General features: G+C 45.6%; 1 protein-coding gene across 2 annotated transcripts in view; it reads right to left on the reverse strand.

Moving 5' to 3' along the window:
- The window catches only part of RGMA (repulsive guidance molecule BMP co-receptor a), a 40,721-nt gene extending 28,379 nt beyond the window's left edge, over window positions 1-12,342 (reverse strand). The window contains exons 1-2 of one of the 2 annotated variants that reach the window (XM_006123331.5): window positions 12,012-12,342; window positions 169-284 (exon numbers count right to left, since the gene is read on the reverse strand). In XM_006123331.5, coding sequence (XP_006123393.2) covers window positions 169-284; window positions 12,012-12,025 — 130 coding nt within the window. In that variant the 5' untranslated portion in view covers window positions 12,026-12,342. Of the gene's footprint in view, window positions 1-168; window positions 285-537; window positions 663-12,011 lie in introns of those variants that run through there. The other variant, XM_006123332.5, reaches the window with a different exon arrangement.
- Between the last annotated feature and the right edge of the window lie 7,157 nt (window positions 12,343-19,499).

Raw genomic sequence — 19,499 nt, forward strand, 5'->3', positions numbered from 1 at the left:
GCCGGGGGGTTGCGCTGGAAGCTCGGCCCCGCTAGCTTTTAAACATGTGGCGAGCTGCTGCAGAGAGCGAGCGAGACAGCGAGGCCCGCAGCCAGGGAGGGGGTCGCTGAGACGGCTTAGCAAAGGCTTTGTACGAAAAGTCTTCAACCCAACCGGGCTGTTCCTTACCTGGAGGGAAGATGCAGAGAAAGACAGGGAGGAGGTGGAAGAATCCCAGGGCTGTGGATCCTGCCCCTCTCCCCATACCCATCCATCCAGCTCGAGCTTTTACCACTAGCCTCTCCCTAGAAGAGTTTAAAAAAAAAAAAAAAGAAAGAGAGAGAGAGAGAAAGGAAAAAAAGGGAAAAATAAATCAATCGAAAGGAAGGAGAGGAACTAAAAAAGAAGCACGCAGCCCCCCAGCGAGAGAAGCTCTGGCTGGCTGTGCAGGGCAGGGAGCCCTTCACTGGCAGGCTCCAGGCGCCTCTGGATTGAAATTACACAGACTTCTCCCCCCCCCTTCTCCCCTCCTTTCCCCCCTTACAAAACAGCCCGCACCATCAGTCATCCCCGCTGCCTTCCAATGTCTGCCGCGCTCTTCCTTTCTCCCCGGCTCCTCCAGTCAGGAGCCAGCGTCTCCGCCTCCCGAACCAGGCAGGCTCCTGTTACAGCCAGCAGCGCCTTGGCGAGGGGTGGGGGAATAGAAGGGGCGGAGGAATTAATTCATTCCATGCACTAGTCTAGAGTCAGGGGCGAGGGTGGGGAGGCCGGTTACTCTATAGAACTAACCACAGAACCCCCTAAAACTCAGAGCACCCCTGAGGAAAGAGAAACACACCCAGCTCCTGGCTGGATCAGGTTCTGCCTGGCTGGGGAGCTGTGGTCCCTTCTGCAGCGGCAAGGAAGGGAACAGTGTGGCATCCCAGATTTCTCTCCCAGAGCAAATTTCAGTTGGGTTTGCCAGTCACAATAATTTTTTTTCTAGCCATCATCAAGCGCTTGGGATCTGAAAACCGCCTACCTAGTGAGACAGTAATGCTGACCACTGGTTTTCAAAAGGCTGCCAAAAGGTTAACTGGGTAGACCCTGAAGGGAAGGAAAGATCATTGCCTCCTTTGGGAAACTGAGGCATGGAGGCCCAGCTCCTCAAAGGTATTTAGGCTCCTAAATCCCATTGAAGATCGGGGCTTGAGAGTACATAATTTAGCCAAGGTCACCCACTGACTGCATGGCAGAGAAAGAGGACCCAGGAGTTCCTGTCTCTCAGCCCTGTATGGAAGATGCAGAGAAAGACAGGGAGGGTTTGGAAGAATCCCAGGGCAGTGGATTCTGCCCCTCTTCCCATACCCATCCACTTAATGTGCTGACACCCCTTGTCACAGGAAATTCTGCCATTAGAAACCAGCATGCTGTAGGTGTACGTGTTTCTCAACAGAATTCAGCTCACACTTCCACAGCTGCATTCATGGGAGTGAAGTAAACCCATATGACTCAGAAACACACATGGAGCAAATTTCACAGCTCCATGTCGTTAGTCTGATAAATGTTAGATAGAAATGGAAATGCTCTATTAAGTCTATTAAGAGCATGTCTACACAGCAGTGTTTTTTCAGAACAACACGTTATTTCAAAATAAAAACATGTGCATCTACACAGCAAGCCATTATTTTGAAATAATGTTGAGCTGGAGGACTTCTTGTTCCAACTCCTGTAACCCTAATTTCACAAGGATTAAGGGAAATTGAAGGAAGAGTGCTAAGGGTACGTCTAGACTGTGGGGTTTTTCCGGGAGGTATCCTGGAAAAACTCCCCCACATCCAGGGAATGTGTTTGCTCTTCCACTTTTTTTTTTTGTTTGCGTTCTATGAGGAAAAAGGGCTCCTCCGAAAGAGGAGGCTTTTCCGCCATTTGGCCCCATCTATACAGGGCCAAATGGCAGAAAAGCCTCTTCCGGAAAAGCAATCAGAAAAAGCTACGCAAATTGCAGAGTGCAATTTGCGTAGCCTTTTCTGAAAAAAGGCTATAGTGTAGACCTAGCCTGAGTAGACAGCGCCAAAAGCTGAATTAAGCTATTTTGACTTGACATAGCTGAAGTTGTGTAGCTTAATTTGACTTTTGCCCTGTCATGTAGACGTGCTGTTAGTTGAGTTCCCAAACAATGAAGGGGATAGTTCCTATCATACATTTACTGGTGTTTTCTCAAGACCAATGTTAAATAGTCATCCAAATACTTTTTCTGCATTTCCACAAGGTTCCCATCCTATAGCCTAGCCTGACAGATCTCACTGTCAAGCTGTTGTTGCTGATATTGAATTTGTCCCTATAGGTCTAGGAGAGTTTTACTCCATAGCTGCGTCTAGACTGGCAAGTTTTTCCACAAAAGCAGTTGCTTTTCCAGAAAAACTTGCCAGCTGTCTACACTGGCTGCTTGAATTTGCGCAAGAACACTGACAATCTAATGTAAGATTGTCGGTGTTCTTCCGCAAATACTATGCTGCTCCTGTTCGGGGAAAAAGCCCTCTTGCACAAATGTATTTGCACAAGAGGGCCAATGTAGACAGGTAAAAACTGTTTTGCGCAAAAAAGCCCCGATGGCGAAAATGGAAATCAGGACTTTCTTGCGCGAAACCATGTCTAGATTGGCATGGACGCTTTTCCGCAAAAAGTGCTTTTGCGCAGAAGCATCCGTGCCAATCTAGACGCTCTTTTCCGCAAATGTTTTTAACGGAAAAACTTTTCCGTTAAAAGCATTTGCGGAAAATCATGCCAGTCTAGACGTAGCCCATCAGTATTGCAGGACTAGTCATTCCAATGTGGACACTCTTCTTCAAATATAAAAATGATGTTCTTCAGTTTAGCTTCTGTCACTTGAGAACTGTGGCTAAACCAAAGAATGTTGTTCTTAAGAATATCTCTCTAGGAAAATTATACCGCATAACTAGATTTGTTTAAAATTCACTCATTTGCCTATAGAAAAGTACTTTCCCTGAAGCAAGTTCAAACTACAATGAGCTAAGGCCACTGTAATTCTGGTCAATTCATTTTAGTTAATTCATCAGAACTTTCCTTGCCATTGTAATGCTGATGGGAAGAGTGTTTCCATCAATGCAGGTAATCTACCTCTCCAAAAGGTGGATGGATGCTAGGTTGATACAAGAATTCTTCCCTCTACCTAGCTGCATTTACAGTTGGGTTAGCCTGACCTAACTGCAGCTCACAGAGGGCAAAATTTGTCAGAGTGCAGAGTCATGCAGCTAAGGTGACTTAAGTGTTAGATTTAGACCAGGCTTTAAAAAAGAACCTGCCTGGGGAAAGTGCGGAGGCTGCAATAAGATCACATATTTTGAGGCAAATTTGTCAAATATCTCCATTTGGCTATTGTGTTAAGAGGTGGGGTTTAGTATCAGAGGTGGGGTTTGATTTTCCAAAACTCCAAATGGCCACATAGGCTGAAAGTATATGGGTAGTTTGGAGGGGGAAATAGTGGGGGCATTGTCCCCTCCCAAAATGCAAGCCTCGATCAGACATCTCCAAGTGCAAGCCTGTTGACCTGACTGTAGCCTCCCCCCCATATATAAGTCCAACTATGCCTATGGCTGCAACGCTGGATTTTTATCAAGCCCTTATGAAAAATAAAGACGATTCTGCGCGGAATCAAAAGTGTAGTTGCGGGTGAGGAGTCTTGTCCGCTTGACCAAAGGGCTGTAAAAAGGGATGACCAAAGGGATGCAAAAAGTGAACCATTTAACCAGTTACTCAGCAAGCATTAGGCTTATTGGAATACTTGCCAAGTAACCAGTTGGATGGGCAGGCTGGAGCAGCCCTGGATGAATCCAGGCCGGCTGTGACCACAGCTGCACTGGGTGTGGGCCATGCCAGAGCAGCCCGGGCAATGAGGCGAAGCCTGAGCTGGGACATCCTGGCCCCAAATGCGCTGGAGCAGCCCAGGCAGCCAGGCAGGATCCCCACTGTGCCAGAGAGCAGGGCTGGCGGGGCCCCAGCTGCACTGCAGTGGAATGGGCAGACAGGCCAGCAGGACCCTGGCCCCAGCCACAGAGGCCTGGGCAGCCAGGTGGAACCTCGACTGCGCTGGTGCAGGCTGGCGAGATCCAAGCCCTGGCTGTGTGGGGGTGGCTGGCGGGACCCTGGTCCTGGTCACACCAGGCCAGCAGGAAGGACCCTGTCCCCTTTTACACAGCCCAGGAGGGAGGGCAGGAATCCGGCCCGAGCTGCCATCCACCAGCCTGTCAGCGGTTAACCAGTGAAACTGTCTAATTGTTATCAGCTTAATCGGTTAACTATTTTAATTGGATATTTATATCCCTAGAGGCAACACTGACTGCACTGTCCCTTATTTCTTTTCTTCCGAAAGCCTGAACACCGTCACCAAGAAGGATCTTACATCTAGATTACACTTTCATCAGTCCTTTACAAACAATACACAGTGGACACTTCATCCACAACAGACATGCAGCCACTGTAAGGAAGATCACAACAATGCTGTACAACAGCTTGACACAGGCAGCCGAGAGGAGGTATCCGTGGTCCAGCGGGCTGCTGGGGTGTATAGGGTAGAATGTAGTGTTCGGAACTGGAATTAGAATAGGATGATAGGGCTAACACACCCTGTCTCCTGACTAAAAGTGTCCGTATGATTATATTTGGGCTAGCAGACAGGTGTATGTATCTTATGGAAGACAAGATGACCCGTGACATACCACTCACCTTGGTGAGACTTTGACCCTACGTAGCCACAGTGGACTGAGATACGGACTAAGTGTTGTCTGACACTCTAAGGGTCAAATGCATCCCTGATGTAACTCCATTGACTTCCATGGACTCACAACCAGGACGAATTTGTGCTAACTCTTTGGTTATTAAAGAAGGTTCCACTAATCAAAGACTCCTACAATACCAAGACAGGAGGCAAATCTACCCTTGAACCCTATGGACCTGACTCTGCCGCCACTGAAATCAATGGAAGTAGAACAGGGCTTTATAGAACCCCATAACAATATTTACTGTCTTCTCCTAAGTAATCATTCTTCCTATCTACATAGAGAGCATCCTGTTTCATCTTGTGTGTGTGTGTATGGAGGTGTGTATGTGTGTGCACGAGTGTGTGTGTGTGTGCACATTACATACATGTGCAACTTACAAAGGGGATGGAGAAATCATGACAAATGGTATGTAAGCCTCTGCTGTTCTAAGTTAGACCATGCACTACCATTGATTTAATGGAGCTGAATGAATGTACCTGAAGAATAATTTGAACCATTACATTTAGAGTTGATGCCACTGTTCCCTGTAAATTGTGCACTTGTGCAGCTCCCCAAGAGACATTCAAATGCCACCCAGCTAATTAGCAGAGTGCCCACAATTATTATTTTTGTTTCTCCTGGTGGTCCACATGTGCACAGGCCTTGATGCACATAACATTATTCTGCACATAGATGGAAAAATTTGCACATGAATGAAAAAGATTAGTGGGAACATTGGTTGATACCTCCTCTCACAGCCTCTCCTAATGAATTTGATACCTATAATTACACTGTTAAAATAGTAAATATGGGCAATTTGGAAGACTTTATGATGCTTGTAGCTAGTGGTAAGAGCAGCAGGAGAATGAAAGTCAGGACTCCTGATTCTATTACTGACTCTCACAAAAATGGACTATGTGGCTTCTGTCCACCAATCTATCTAACCACGGTGATTTTATTCACCATTCAATTTAGTATCTAGAGAAATTTAGTATTTAGAAACTTATTTAAGAAAGTAATGTCACTGCTCTATGCCTTAGTTACCCTATTTGTAAAAATGGGGATAACACCTCCTTGCAGAGGCCAAGAAACAATCAACTGATGCTTGCCAAGTACTTTGGGAGCCTGGACTGAAAGTTTTAAGAGCACAATTCTGCTCTCATTTAAATCAATGACAGAACTCTTATTAATTTTAATGAGTGGAGAACTGGGCCCCAAACAGCAAGTATGATATAATCTTCTGTAATAACACATGATATTATTTCAGTTCACAAACCACCATTTAACATCTAGGGCTGTAAAAGACTGCAGTTTGTAACCTGTATCATATGTATAAATGTCAATGTATGCGTAATGTAGATAATACAGCTACTGATGAGAGATTTTTCAGAACTTACTTATCTTTTTTCTCAGTGTTTCCATCTGATTACAAAGAGCCTCAAATGTTTAGCTACCAAATGCAGGCGAGTCAAGTTGAGAGACGAGATGTATGTGTGTGCATGTCACTAAACACACTGGCTGTGTCTGGACTGCATCCCTTTTCCGTAAAAGGGATGCAAATTAGACACATCGCAATTGCGATTTTTCCTCTTAAAAAACGGAATAAGGGATCTTTCAGAAAAGGCTTTATTTTCCGAAAGATCCCCTTCTAGACTGGTGCTTTTTTCCTGCAAAGCTCTGAGCCGGAAAAAAGCGGTAGCCATGTTTATGCAAATGAAGCGGGGGGATTTAAATCCCCGCTTCATTTGCAATTGCGATGTGTCTAGTTTGCATCCCTTTTACAGAAAAGGGATGCAGTCTAGACACAGCCACTGTGTGTTAGAGTATTTGGACCTGGTGCCAAATGTGAATACCATGACTGATGGGCAATAGTAAAAAATAGCCAAGTTATTCATCAATTTCAAAACAGAACAACCAATGCCAACCTCAAATCTAGAAGATTCCCATATGAGGTGATCCCCATGTTCTGACCTTCCCAAAAAACAATGGCTGTCTACCTGCAATGCAAAGACCTAGATGGAACAGCACACATCTCTGAAACAGGCACATTTCTCCCACACCCATTTTGTTGGCTCTCCCCTTTGGCACAGTGTGACTATAGACTAGCGCCCTGGCTACAACTTGCTAATTTGCCTTGCTTGTATTGTTACCCCCTCTTCCCTGCCTGTTTGCTTGGCTGGCTTGTGTCTAGTTTTAAACTCTTTGGGCTCGTCTACACTGGCCCCTTTTCCGAAAGGGGCATGCTAATTTGACAGGTCGTAATAGGGAAATCCACGGGGGATTTAAATATCCCCCGCGGCATTTAAATAAAAATGTCCGCCGCTTTTTTCCGGCTTTTAGAAAAGCCGGAAAAGAGCGTCTACACTGGCCCCAATCCTCCGGAAAAAAGCCCAAAGTAGGAATAAGAGATCCTCCGGAAAAGGGCTTTTTTCCGGAGGATCGGGGCCAGTGTAGACGCTCTTTTCCGGCTTTTCTAAAAGCCGGAAAAAAGCGGCGGACATTTTTATTTAAATGCCGCGGGGGATATTTAAATCCCCCGCGGATTTCCCTATTACGACTTGTCAAATTAGCATGCCCCTTTCGGAAAAGGGGCCAGTGTAGACGTAGCCTTTGAGGCAGGGCTGACTTTTAGGGCATGTCTTCACAACTTGCTGCATTGACGGCAGGAATCGATTCAGCGAGGGTCGATGTATCACATCTGACCAAGCACTCTCCCATCAACTCGGGTATTCCACTAAAATGAGAAGAGTAAGCTGAGTTGATGGGTGAGCGTCAGCTGTCCACTTACCATGGTGATGATACCATGGTAAGCAGGCCTAAGTATGTCAACTTCAGCTATGTAATTCACATAGATGAAGTTGTGTAACTTATGTTGACAGCCCACGGGCATATAGACAAGGCCTTAAAATGTGTTCATATAGAGCCTAACTCAACAGGGCACTGTTTGGGGGGGTGGGGCTCGGGCTCTTGGTGCTATTGCTGTAAACATAATTCTAACAGTGGCCATGGAGGCATGAGGTTCCCAGGATTACATGTGTTCAGGCTGGCCAGTGTGTTTCACTCATGCTCTGCAGAGATAAGACAAAGCCCCTAATATTGGGATGTCTGGTCACTCTTACAACATGTATTGGAATTTGGTTTAACAGAATTCTGATCCATCCCAAAAGAGGGAGAGGGAGAACATTGACTCTTTGGCATGACACAACTCTTTCACGCAATACACAGTCAACTGGTGGAACTCCTTGCCAGAGGATGTCATGAAGACCAGGACTTTAACAGGGTTCAAAAAAGAGCTAGATAAATCCATTTAATTAATAGGTCCATTAATGACTATTAGCCAGGATGGGTAGGAATGGTGCACCTAGCCTCTGTTTGTCAGAAGCTGGGAATGGGCAAACGGGGTGGGATAATGTGATGATTGCCTGTTCTGTTCATTCCTTCTGCGGGTACCTAGCATTGGTCAATGTCGAAAGACAGGCTGCTGAGCTAGATGGATCTTTGGTCTGACTCAGTATTATGGTCCTTATATTATGTAAAGGATCAATTAAGCTCTGGGAAGTAATGACAAGTAATTTTAAAATTTAAAATGAACATGCAAATTAGAAGATTCCTCCCCTCCTTTTTTTAAAGCCCAGCAATTTACTCTGCATCCTTCTGCCACAGGGATCCAAACCTTAGAGTTTGTGAGATGGTGCTTAGATGGAGAGAACATTGCAGTATTTTTAAACAAGAGCTGTCTTTACCCTACATTTAATTACCACTCACTACACTAGTCTTTCTCAAAGGCTGCACAGCAACATTATTTCGAAATAACATAGTCTGCATCTACACAGCTGGCAGTAATTTCGACATAATATCAAAATACTGTCAAGCTGGAGGCCTCCTTACTCCGACTTGTGTAACCCTCATTCTAAGTCAGAGGAAGAGTGCTCTATTTCGAAATAAGTGCTGTGTAGACAGCACCAAAATCTCAAAATAAGCTATTCTGAAATAAGCTATGCAATTGCACAATTGCATAGCTTATTTTGAGTTAAGCCCTTCTGTGTAGATGCACAGATGTTTGGTAGCAGCTTTGTATATGTGTTGCCCTGAATTCTTTTTGCTTCCAGGTAAGTATCTCACAATGCTGCTCTGCTAACATGTTTTCCTACCCTGAGAAATCTGTGTACAGCAACTGATAGGCAAAGTATTCTATTGCAGGCTTCATTAGTGCACTGGACATAGTAGCTACAATACCTTAATGGGGTAGGTCGGGGAGATGGTATCTGAAAGATGTTTTAAAGAGAAGAGTGCAGACTGATTATTGCTTGGCACAGAGGATTCCTCATTACAACAGCTGAGTTTTTGGAGCTTGGGCAATCTAAATATACATCTGCTTATGGGGACTGTGGACTCAGTATGCTGGCTATTTAAAGGGACATGGTTAGATACCAGTTTTAGGTTATTAAGATTGTGTAATGCCAAATATTTTAGCTTTTATACAGCACATTCCATCCAATACACTCAAAACTCTCTACAAATCAATTAAGCTTTTTCAAAACCTCATGAGGAGAGTAAAGATATTTTGGTAGGGACAGCTACATGATATGATCATGTAGAACAACTTGTACCAGTATAATGGGCTGTCAGTTCCTAATGCAGTAGTGATCAAGCTAGACAGGGAGGAGGAATGTGTGAAAAAATCCTTCATTCCCACCCACAAAAGAAAGCAAATGAGCCTGGATACTCTCAATAGAATAAAGCTTATCATGTCAACATGTTTGACAGGTTGTTTGCAGTGTAGTTATAGCTGTGTTGGTCTCCCTGTTTTAGAGAGACAAGGTGGGCGAGATATATCTTTTATTGGACTAACTTCTGTTGGTGAAAGAGATGAGCTTTGAAGTTTACAAGTCCTGTGTAAATTCAGCAGTTTGTCTCTTTCACCGAGTTGGTCCAATCAAATGTTACCTTACCCCTTTATTTGACAGGGGACATTCAACTCCCTTCCCCCCAATTTGTTTGCACAATATTGTGGGGCTAGGCTTGAATCTCACATATTGCATAATATAATCTTTCCTTGTTCTGAAGTGTTTAAAAAGTTGGCTGGAATTCTTCTGTATATTTAGTTCTCTGCAGGGAGCTGGGCCTTTATGCCCATCTTCTACTCTGAGTAAATCCCAGACAACATTCCTATTGCATCTACTTCACAACTGAGCAAACCTTTAATAAACAATTGAGCGAATAGCTGGTCATGTCTAGAAGAACGTTTCACGACTGTTGGTGAAACGTGTGGGCTGAGTAGCAAATCTGGTTAACTTCTGACTGCCAGAAAATAAATAGACCCGATTTTCAATCCCTTTTGATTTTCTGTCACAACGGAGAGAATCAATTTAGTATAACTGGGCAATATTCTAAAATCTACTTTTGTCTCTAGATATTGCAAATATATTTTTCTAACCCTCCTCTCCACATCCAAACAGGATGTCTAAGTTTATCTCCTAGATGTGTCATTAAAAGGTAACAGGACTTTCTGTGGAACAGCTGGATGGAAATAAGTATTTGGAAGGCTAGATCACCAATATACTGTGGCTGGCAAACACAGGAGTTTAAGAGTGTCCCAGAGCAAGGAGGAGCCTGCAGGAGATCCTCTTTAAAGTGTCCTCTGATTTCTCATGGAAACAGCGTACCCTCCCCACTTGGTTCTTTTAGTGTGGATTCCTGAAGATGATGCCTAGAAATATGACCCACCCCACCATGCCATCTCTACTTTCTTAGGAAAGGGCCAAGGACAGTCTAGTAAATGTCACTAGGTATTTTTTTAAATGGCCTGGATACCTTCAGGGAAGATAAATCATTACAAAAAACGAGTCTAGTAAAAATCCCAATTAACCTATCCTTCTGAATTTCCCACACCCGTTATACTCCCCATCCTAACAGAGAATGAAATTGGATTGAGACTGTATTTTTCTAGCAGGGATCAGCACATGTGCGCTCTCCCAGGGTTAAATAGAGCCCGAAGCTCGTTTCTTTCCAGTAGGTGGCGCTGTTATCCCTAAACAGTTTGCCAAAATAGCCAATTTATAAAATAAATGCAATCCAGCGCTGCCTTAAGCCACATGACATAGCATCAGCCTGCACGCTCCCATTAAAATCTCAATTTGGGGAAATTGATTCTACCTCTGAGCAATTGCAACACAATTACTCCAACAGGCAGCAATCAAGAATCACATCAAAACAACACCACACTGCCTCAGAACCACCACCACAACAAAAAGCACCTGTCTTGCAAACGCACCATGATTTCCTTGAAGACCTATGACAACATGCGAATCCCAGAATGAAAACAACACTTAAAGAGGCTGTTTTGCAACCTCATTGGCGGTTCTAAAATGTCCTAACTCAAGGCCATATTCTGCCATCCTGACATTGATCAATGCCTTTTTGCCCACTGAAATCAAGTGGGCCTTTTTATCCAGTAAGGCATTACTTACCAGGAGGAAAGGGAGCAGAATCTAGCCCTCTGAGATGACTACAATGGTTGCTTTAGCCCACATAGCTATCCATCTCTCTCTCGGTACTTACTTGGTTCTCATCCCCACAGTATCTGCCTAGCCTGGGCATCTGTCAAACACTGGCCAGCTCTTGAAACATGCTGTATTTTTAAAGCATTATAGTCGGGGATAGGAACACGGCTATGCATATTGATCCTTCTCTGGTTTGCAGTAACGATGACCTGGTTGCAAGCTAAGCACCGGGAAGGAGGGGGGGGGGGGACATTCCAAAATGTTTCAGGGTTTTTTAATCAATGTTTTGCAATTAAATTCACTTTTTCGTTTAGCTCGGAAGAAGTTGGCACAAGGACGCTTCATGTCTGATGGCAACCCGGAGAAAAAAAAATGGGAGGGAGGGGGGAGGAGGGAGACTCGTATCTAGCTATCTACATCCATAGAGCATGCAAGGAAGAAGCAGCAAGAGCCCAGAGCCAGCCTTTTAAAAACGGGTTGAGAAACTAGACGGAGGACCCCAAGGGAAGGCCACTGATTCTCAACAGGTCCCAAGGCAGGCAGAGCACCTGGCTAGGAAGCAAATCAAAAAGCAATTAGGGAAGGGGGGGGGGGGGAGCATGCCGGAAACAGAGTCCAGGGTGCAACCCCAAGAGCTGCAAGCAGGTTAGGAAGCAAGCAACGGTTCAACGCAGGGTGACCCTGGGTTGCAGGGAACAGACCCCAGGGGTTGATGCCTTGTTCCCCCCCCACCCCTTTTCCCCCAACCTCCCCGGGCTCCGGGGCTTACCTTATCGACTGCATGAGCCTCTCCAGCCCGCGGGGGGGTGTCAGTGGGAGGGAGGGGCAGACGGACGCTCCCAGGCCCGGGAGGGGGGAGAGGGTGGGATTATCCGCAAAAGGGCAACCCCCCCTCCCTTCCCAAAGCGCCCCCGGTAGGGTGAAGAGCTCGCCCCTCTCTTCAGCAGCGGGACAGGGCGGGCAGCATCTCCCCCTGCAGCGGCATGTCTGCGCGAGGCTGGCGGAGCCGGGGCAGGGTGAGAAAGGGAAGTGGCTTCCCAAGCAGCTCACTCAGCCGGGGAGATAAAGCGAAGCAGATAGACAGGCAGGCACGGCCCCCCCCCTCCCTTCCCGTCGCGGCGAGGGCTCCATGTGCTGGTGTGAGGAGGTTAGTTAGCATGCGGAAGGGGGGGAGTGTGTGGAAAGCAGGCGGCTCGGTGCGCGGCGAGGAGGAGGAGGGGAGAGGAGAGGCTGGGCGCCCCAGCAGAAGCGGGGCTGTATCTGGGGGCAGCAGAAGAGCCAGCAGCCCCCATGGGCAGGGAGCGAGGGTGCAGGCGAGCGGACTCGGGGACAGTGAGCGCACAAGACCCTGCCCTCCCAGGGTTCATTCCTGGCGGGTTTAGACTTGGCCGCTTTCCAGTCCTGCCCTGCAAGAGTTAGGACTGTCCACCTGCAGCTGAACCATCTGACAGGGGGGGGAAAGAGATTTGGAAATGGCTATTTCCAGGGCGTGGGGGAATTCGAATCAGATAACATACACACAGGCTATGTCTAGACTGCAGGCTTCTTTCGAAAGAGGCTCTTTCGAAAGCATCTTTCGAAAGAGCCTCTTTCAAAAGATCGCGTCTAGACTGCCGGCGGATCTTTCGAAAGAGAAATCCGCTTTTTCGAAAGAGAGCACCCAGCGAGTCTGGATGCTCTCTTTCGAAGACGGCCTCTTTACATTGAAGAACGCCTTCTTTCGAAAGAGGGACTTTCGAAAGAAGGCGTTCTTCCTCGTAAATTGAGGTTTACCGCCATCGAAAGAAAAGCCGCGTTCTTTCGAAATAATTTCGAAAGAACGCGGCTTGAGTCTGGACGCAGGGGAAGTTTTTTCGGGAAAAGGCTACTTTTCCCGAAAAAACCCCTGAGTCTGGACACGGCCACAGTGTGTGTGCGCACATGCACACCACCTAGTTGCAATCCGTCTACATGGACTTCTCTTAACACACACAGAGCGGGAGGGAGCACAGAAAGGACTGTCTAGCGCTGCTAATGTATGCATGCATTGTAGATAAGGTATTGGGTAAAGCAAATCAACCCCAACATGCTGGGGCAAGTGGATTTTCTCTTTTCACCTTTCCCTAACTGGGAAAAGAGAAGAGAGCAGTACAAAATGAAGGAGTGCAGCCAGGAGAGAAAGGGGAAACGGCTTCCCAGTGCATTGTGCTGGAGGATAGAATCATAAAAATGACATAGCAAGGCAGATCTGTTATGTCCCAGGAGTGGGGAATAAATAAGAGGAGAGAATCCATTGAAAGGTGTAAGGAAAATTGGGATTAAATAGTTTGTGAGCTGCTGCTGTCAGTTTTATCAGGCAGGAGAGGGATGCCTGTGTCCTAACTCAAACTGCACATATTGTACATGTCACACAACTCATTAGGCAACCAAAGCTGTCCCCTATGGAGTTAGAATTTTGCCATTGATTTCAATGGGAACAGTGTGATGAAGAAATTACACACAACAGGAACACCCAGATGTTTAGGAACCTGTTCTAGTCCTGACCTGGATCCCTCATTTGATGTTGGAACATGTAGAAATCAAAGTTATGATACTATGGAGAGGCTGGCCCACCAAATTCAGAACCAAAGAGGGACTATGGGCATGCTTGGAATAAGCCTACACGGAACTATTTCCCTAGATATCATTACCGCCTTTACTTTTTTTTTTTAAATAGAAAGTAAATGAATGCAAAGCTCTGTGGGCCAGACAGGCAATTAATTACTGCAGTCCCAGAGCTGTGAACATGCTAAATATGCAGTTGCCTTTGCAAATGTGCAGATAGTAACAGATGTTTGCAAAAAAAACCCCAAAAAACCACAACATCAAAAAACCCCTCTCCCCCCCAAAAAAACCAAAACAAAAGCTTAAAAATCTTTTAAAACAGATCTTTGCACAGTATTTTTCAGTGTGGAAGGCAACAAATGCTAATGGCAGCTATCAACTGCTTGATTAAGTCTTCAAAAAAAAAAAAAAGTGCCCGGATTTAACAATGTGAGCCAGCATGTATTAAATGCAAATTAGAAAACAAGCATGTATTAACAGTAACAAATTCACCAAAGAAGTGGGTTGTGTCCAGGAAAGCTCATGATACCATCTATATATTTTATTAGTCTCTAAGGTGCCACTCATTTTTCAAAGTTACAGACTAACACAGCTACCCCTCTAGACTTAGTAACAAATAAAAACATCCTGGCAGTAAAGCTGCAGTAGAGCAAAGATGTCTTCTTTTTTAAAGCATGAATCTCTCAAGCAGACACTGTTGAACCAGAACGAGTTTAATCTTGGGTCAGGTGTGAAAGAACTAGGGACAGTTTGATGCCTAGTATAAAACTTGTAGCATCCCTCTAATAATAACTAATCATTTTATCGTGTCCCGATGCCCCTCCAACAGGGACCCTTGCTGTGCTAGGCACTGTAGAGACACACAGCGAAACACAGAGCCTGCCCTGAAGACATTACAGTCTTGTTTAAGACAAGACACAACAAGTGAGTGTAACAAGTAGAAAAGGTGTGGAGTGGAAATGAGAACATGCATTTCCATAAGCCAGCTGTGCACATGGCAGGGTGGGTTCCAGTCAGATCATTTAAAACCATTACAAAGGTACATGTAAATACATAACTAAGGCAACCATCAGAAGTCCTGATTGACCCCTATCTACAATTAACTTTAGGCATCACCAGAGGAGTTGACACCTTCTGCTTCAAGTGGGAAGTGCATTTCTTTGACCTTGTCTTCTCTAACATAAATAGAGAGGAAGATATATATGTAAATTAAAAACATCTCAACATAGCAAAACAAGTCATTTCCCTGCACATTCATCTCTTCTTGGGGAGAGGATGAGAAAACAAACCACATGTGACAATGGCCTCTCTTAATTTTTTCCATCCATGTGTGGAATAACTTTTACTATGTGCACCAAGGTATGTGTGGATGTGCACCAGCAGTAGAAATGCATGCTGGCTGTGGATACCGTGGGTGCTCTCCTAATCTTTGAGTGGCACCTGAATCGCTCTTGGGTGTCTGCCCACGCACTCAGCTTACAGGGAACACCAGTGACAGATATGTAGTCACACTGCTGAATGCGCTACTGCAGATGTGGCCAGTCCGAGCCTGAGAAGGTGCCACCATTTACCAATGTACATCGCCAAAGAGCTACAGTCATTTGTCAGCAGTCTCCATCAGGTGCCTTCTCTCCCGTCTTCAGTATCTTTTGCTCACCAACAGCCCCACCAATCAGTGCTTCCTCTTCCTTCCCCGCGCCTCCTGCCTACTGCAATCAGCTGTTTCATGGCTCTCAGGAGGCTCTGTGGGGAAGGGAAGGAGCGAGTGTGCAATATGCTTGGAGGAGGAGGTGGAGCCAGGAGTTGAGCACTGGAAAGTTGGCACCAGCTGCTGCAGTCCCAGAGTCAGTGCCTGAACAAGGAGCCGCATATGAACTTCAGAAAAGCCACAGGTTGGCCACCCCTGCGCTACTGGAAGAGGCTCAGATTGATGAGTGCAGTATAAGAACTGACATAGCATAGGCTAGAATCACAGTCCAAGTCTTCTGTAAGGTCCTTTGCTTAGTGGACTTGGGTCTTCCTGTCTCTGAATCATGCTTCCTCCCCACTACTCCCAAACACATCTGCAGGGATCAACACAGGTCTGTTGTAGCTGGTAGTTTGTGGTGTGAGAATCTCTGGGTATGTCTACACAGCAGGGCAAAAGTTGAATTAAGCTACACAACTTCAGTTACATCAATTGTGTAACTGAAGTCAAAATAGCTTACTTCGGCTTTAGGCACTGTCTACACTGCAGGAAGTTGAAGGAAAACCACTCTTACTTCGACTTCCCTTATGCCTCGTGAAATGCAGGTTGCAGGAGTCAGAGTAAGAAGTCCTCCAGCTTGACATTATTTTGAAATAATGGCTTGCTGTGTAGACGCACATTTTGTTATTTCCGAACAATGTCAGTTATTCTGAAATAACGCTGCCGTGTAGACGTACCCTCAGAGAGCAGATGTTTTCATTAGGAAGGGCCTCTGCTGAAGAATTCAGGATCCATACCTTGGTCTTTTCTATAGTGCCCATCATTGAAATACCTAAGTGCTGACGAGCTTGAGTCTTGCCATTTCGAGGGCACCGTCCAAGATTCATGTCTTTGCACTGATGACAGTGACTGTCAAACAGTTCAGCAGCCACTTTCTCTTGGAACCCCGTCACCGGGTAGGACCCTGTAGAGGAAGTGACATAAGTTAATGGAAGGATGGAGCGTCTGATCCATTGCATTATATAGATGGTGCCTCCATTCTGTGGATTAGACATGCATTGATCAGACAGATCAGAGAGAGCAACACGCTTTGCCTGTCTTGTTTTCCTACTGCTGCATGGGAGCCTACTGCAAAAGCTACACACGAAATGGGTGTATAAATGAAAGACTCCTCCAGACCACACAAAGGGACTAACAAAGAGCTAACAAGGAATTGCACCAAGGAGGGTAAATAGCAAGCTCGCAAAGGTGAAAGATTCACAGAAGATGTGAGCTATGAAAGAAGCCCAAAGTTCCTCCATGATTTTAGTGTAGTAGAGAGGCTGGTAGCATACTTGTCTAGACCCTCAGGCATTTGAAAAAGATACTGTCAGGGAATATAGGCTTGTGAAGAAAGGGTTAGAACAATCTAATCACAGTAGAAATATTTGCATGGTGTTGGTTTTTTGGTTTGTTTTCCCAACATTTCAGTAAAGGCTATTTTCTTTACAGAGATGCGTCCTCCCTTCCCTACACCCCATATTACTGCAAATGCAGACACTGCAGTAGCTCACTATGCAAGGGCTGGAAAGGGCATCAAACACACCAGCCACATTGCTTGAACACCAACCCTTCCCTCCTCCAGGCAACCAGTTATTCTTGTTTTGTAAGCTCTCATTTTTAACTTGACACTGTCTGTAGGCAGCAAGAACAAGACAGGTACAATAGCAGGCGGAACAGCAAACACAAACTCTGATCACCAGAGGGACACCACAAACCATGCCAGGTACTAATACATTGTGGAGAAAGCCCAATAGTTCAGCAAAGCTTGTGCCTAACTCTGAAGTTAATGGAACTACTATCGTTCTTGAAGTTAGGTTCTTGTTTAAATACATCGCTGAGTCAGGGCCTTAGAGAGTTTTCAGCATTTTTGAGTGATCCCTGACGCTCAGACCTGAAGTCAATTTAATCCAACTCATCTACACTAGACCTGGAAGGTTGGGTTAAGGTACGCAACTCCAGCTATGTAAAATATGTAGCTGGGATCGGCTTAGCTTAAGATGAGGTTGGTTCCATCTTCACAGAGGGAGGCGAACAGAAACAAATGCTCCCATCAGCTTCCCTTACTCCTTGCAACTGCGAGAAGTACCGGTGCCAACAGAAGCCGCCCTCAGCATTTGATTTAGCGGGTCTTAACTAGACTCTCTAAATCAAATGCCAGAAGATCGCTCCCTGGCATGACAAGTGGAGACGTGGCCTCATCATTTTACAGAGTTACATCCACTCAAACAAGAAGTTGTTAAAAGTTGTATCACTTGTGAAATCATAGAATCATAGAATCATAGGACTGGAAGGGACCTCAAGAGGTCATCGAGTCCAGCCCCCTGCCCTCAAGGCAGGATCAAGCTCTGTCTACACCATCCCTGACAGATGTCTATCTAACCTGTTCTTAAATATCTCCAGAGAGGGAGATTCCACCACCTCCCTTGGCAATTTATTCCAATATTTGACCACCCTGACAGTTAGGAATTTTTTCCTAATGTCCAATCTAAACCTCCCTTGCTGCACTTTAAGCCCATTACTCCTTGTCCTGTCCTCAGAAACCAAGAGGAACAAATTTTCTCCTTCCTCCTTGTGACACCCTTTTAGATATTTGAAAACCGCTATCATGTCCCCCCTTAATCTTCTTTTTTCCAAACTAAACAAGCCCAGTTCATGAAGCCTGGCTTCATAGGTCATGTTCTCTAGACCTTTAATCATTCTTGTCACTCTTCTCTGTACCCTTTCCAATTTCTCCACATCTTTCTTGAAATGTGGCGCCCAGAACTGGACACAGTGCTCCAGCTGAGGCCTAACTAGTGCAGAGTAGAGCGGCAGAATGACTTCACGAGTTTTGCTTACAACACACCTGTTGATACAACCTAGAATCATATTTGCTTTTTTTGCAGCAGCGTCACACTGTTGACTCATATTCAACTTGTGGTCCACTATGACCCCTAGATCCCTTTCCGCCATGCTCCTTCCTAGTCAGTCGCTTCCCATCTTGTATGTATGGAACTGATTGTTCCTTCCTAAGTGGAGCACTTTGCATTTCTCTTTATTAAACTTCATCCTGTTTACCTCTGACCATTTCTCTAATTTGCTAAGGTCATTTTGAATTATGTCCCTATCCTCCAAAGAAGTTGCAACCCCACCCAGTTTGGTATCATCTGCAAACTTAATAAGCGTACTCTCTATCCCAATATCTACATCATTGATGAAGATATTGAACAGTACGGGTCCCAAAACAGACCCTTGCGGAATTATTGCTCTTTCATAGGCATTCTTGGATTGCTTCCTAATGATGGATTCTCATCAGTCCCAAGGTGTAAAAAATTTCATGGGAGCAGTGCAAAGCAAGGATTCAACACTCACTGTCACCGAATCAAAAATCTGCTAGCAGAGATTCCAGTTTCATACTTCAGTGAATCCGCTGACCAGCAACTGAGGCCAGGAGGAAGTTTCTCCTTCCTGGGATCTCTTAGGTTGCAATTCATCAAGGTAATTGAGTATGTGCTTAATATTAAACATGTGAATTAACCACATTGGGCACAGACTTCCCAAAATTGCCTGCACACCCCAGCTGCCCAGGAAGGCTTCTTTGGCCCTCAGGGAGGGCTGGGATTGGGGCTGCAGCACAGGAGCCCAGGAATTTGGCTACTGGAGAGGGCCAGGGCCACAGCATGAGAGCCCCAGCCCTCCAAGTGGCCAGGAAGGACTGGGCTAGGGGTGGGCACGGCTTGGCTCCAGGGATGGGCCTCAGGCAGAAGGGGTAGGATTGGGTTTGCCTTCCCCACCTGGGCCTTCACCCAATGCCCATGCCCATCGAACTCAATGGAACCATTAACATACTTAAAATTAACCATGTGTTTTAAGTACCTGGCTGAACTGGGGCCTTCAACAGCCTGTATTTTAGAACAAACTTGGTCAGGTAAATTGATTTCATGAATTCATGCAGTAAATGTGAAA

This window comes from Pelodiscus sinensis, chromosome 14 (assembly GCF_052426305.1).
Source record: "Pelodiscus sinensis isolate ZL-2025 chromosome 14, ASM5242630v1, whole genome shotgun sequence".
NCBI lineage: Eukaryota > Metazoa > Chordata > Testudines > Trionychidae > Pelodiscus > Pelodiscus sinensis.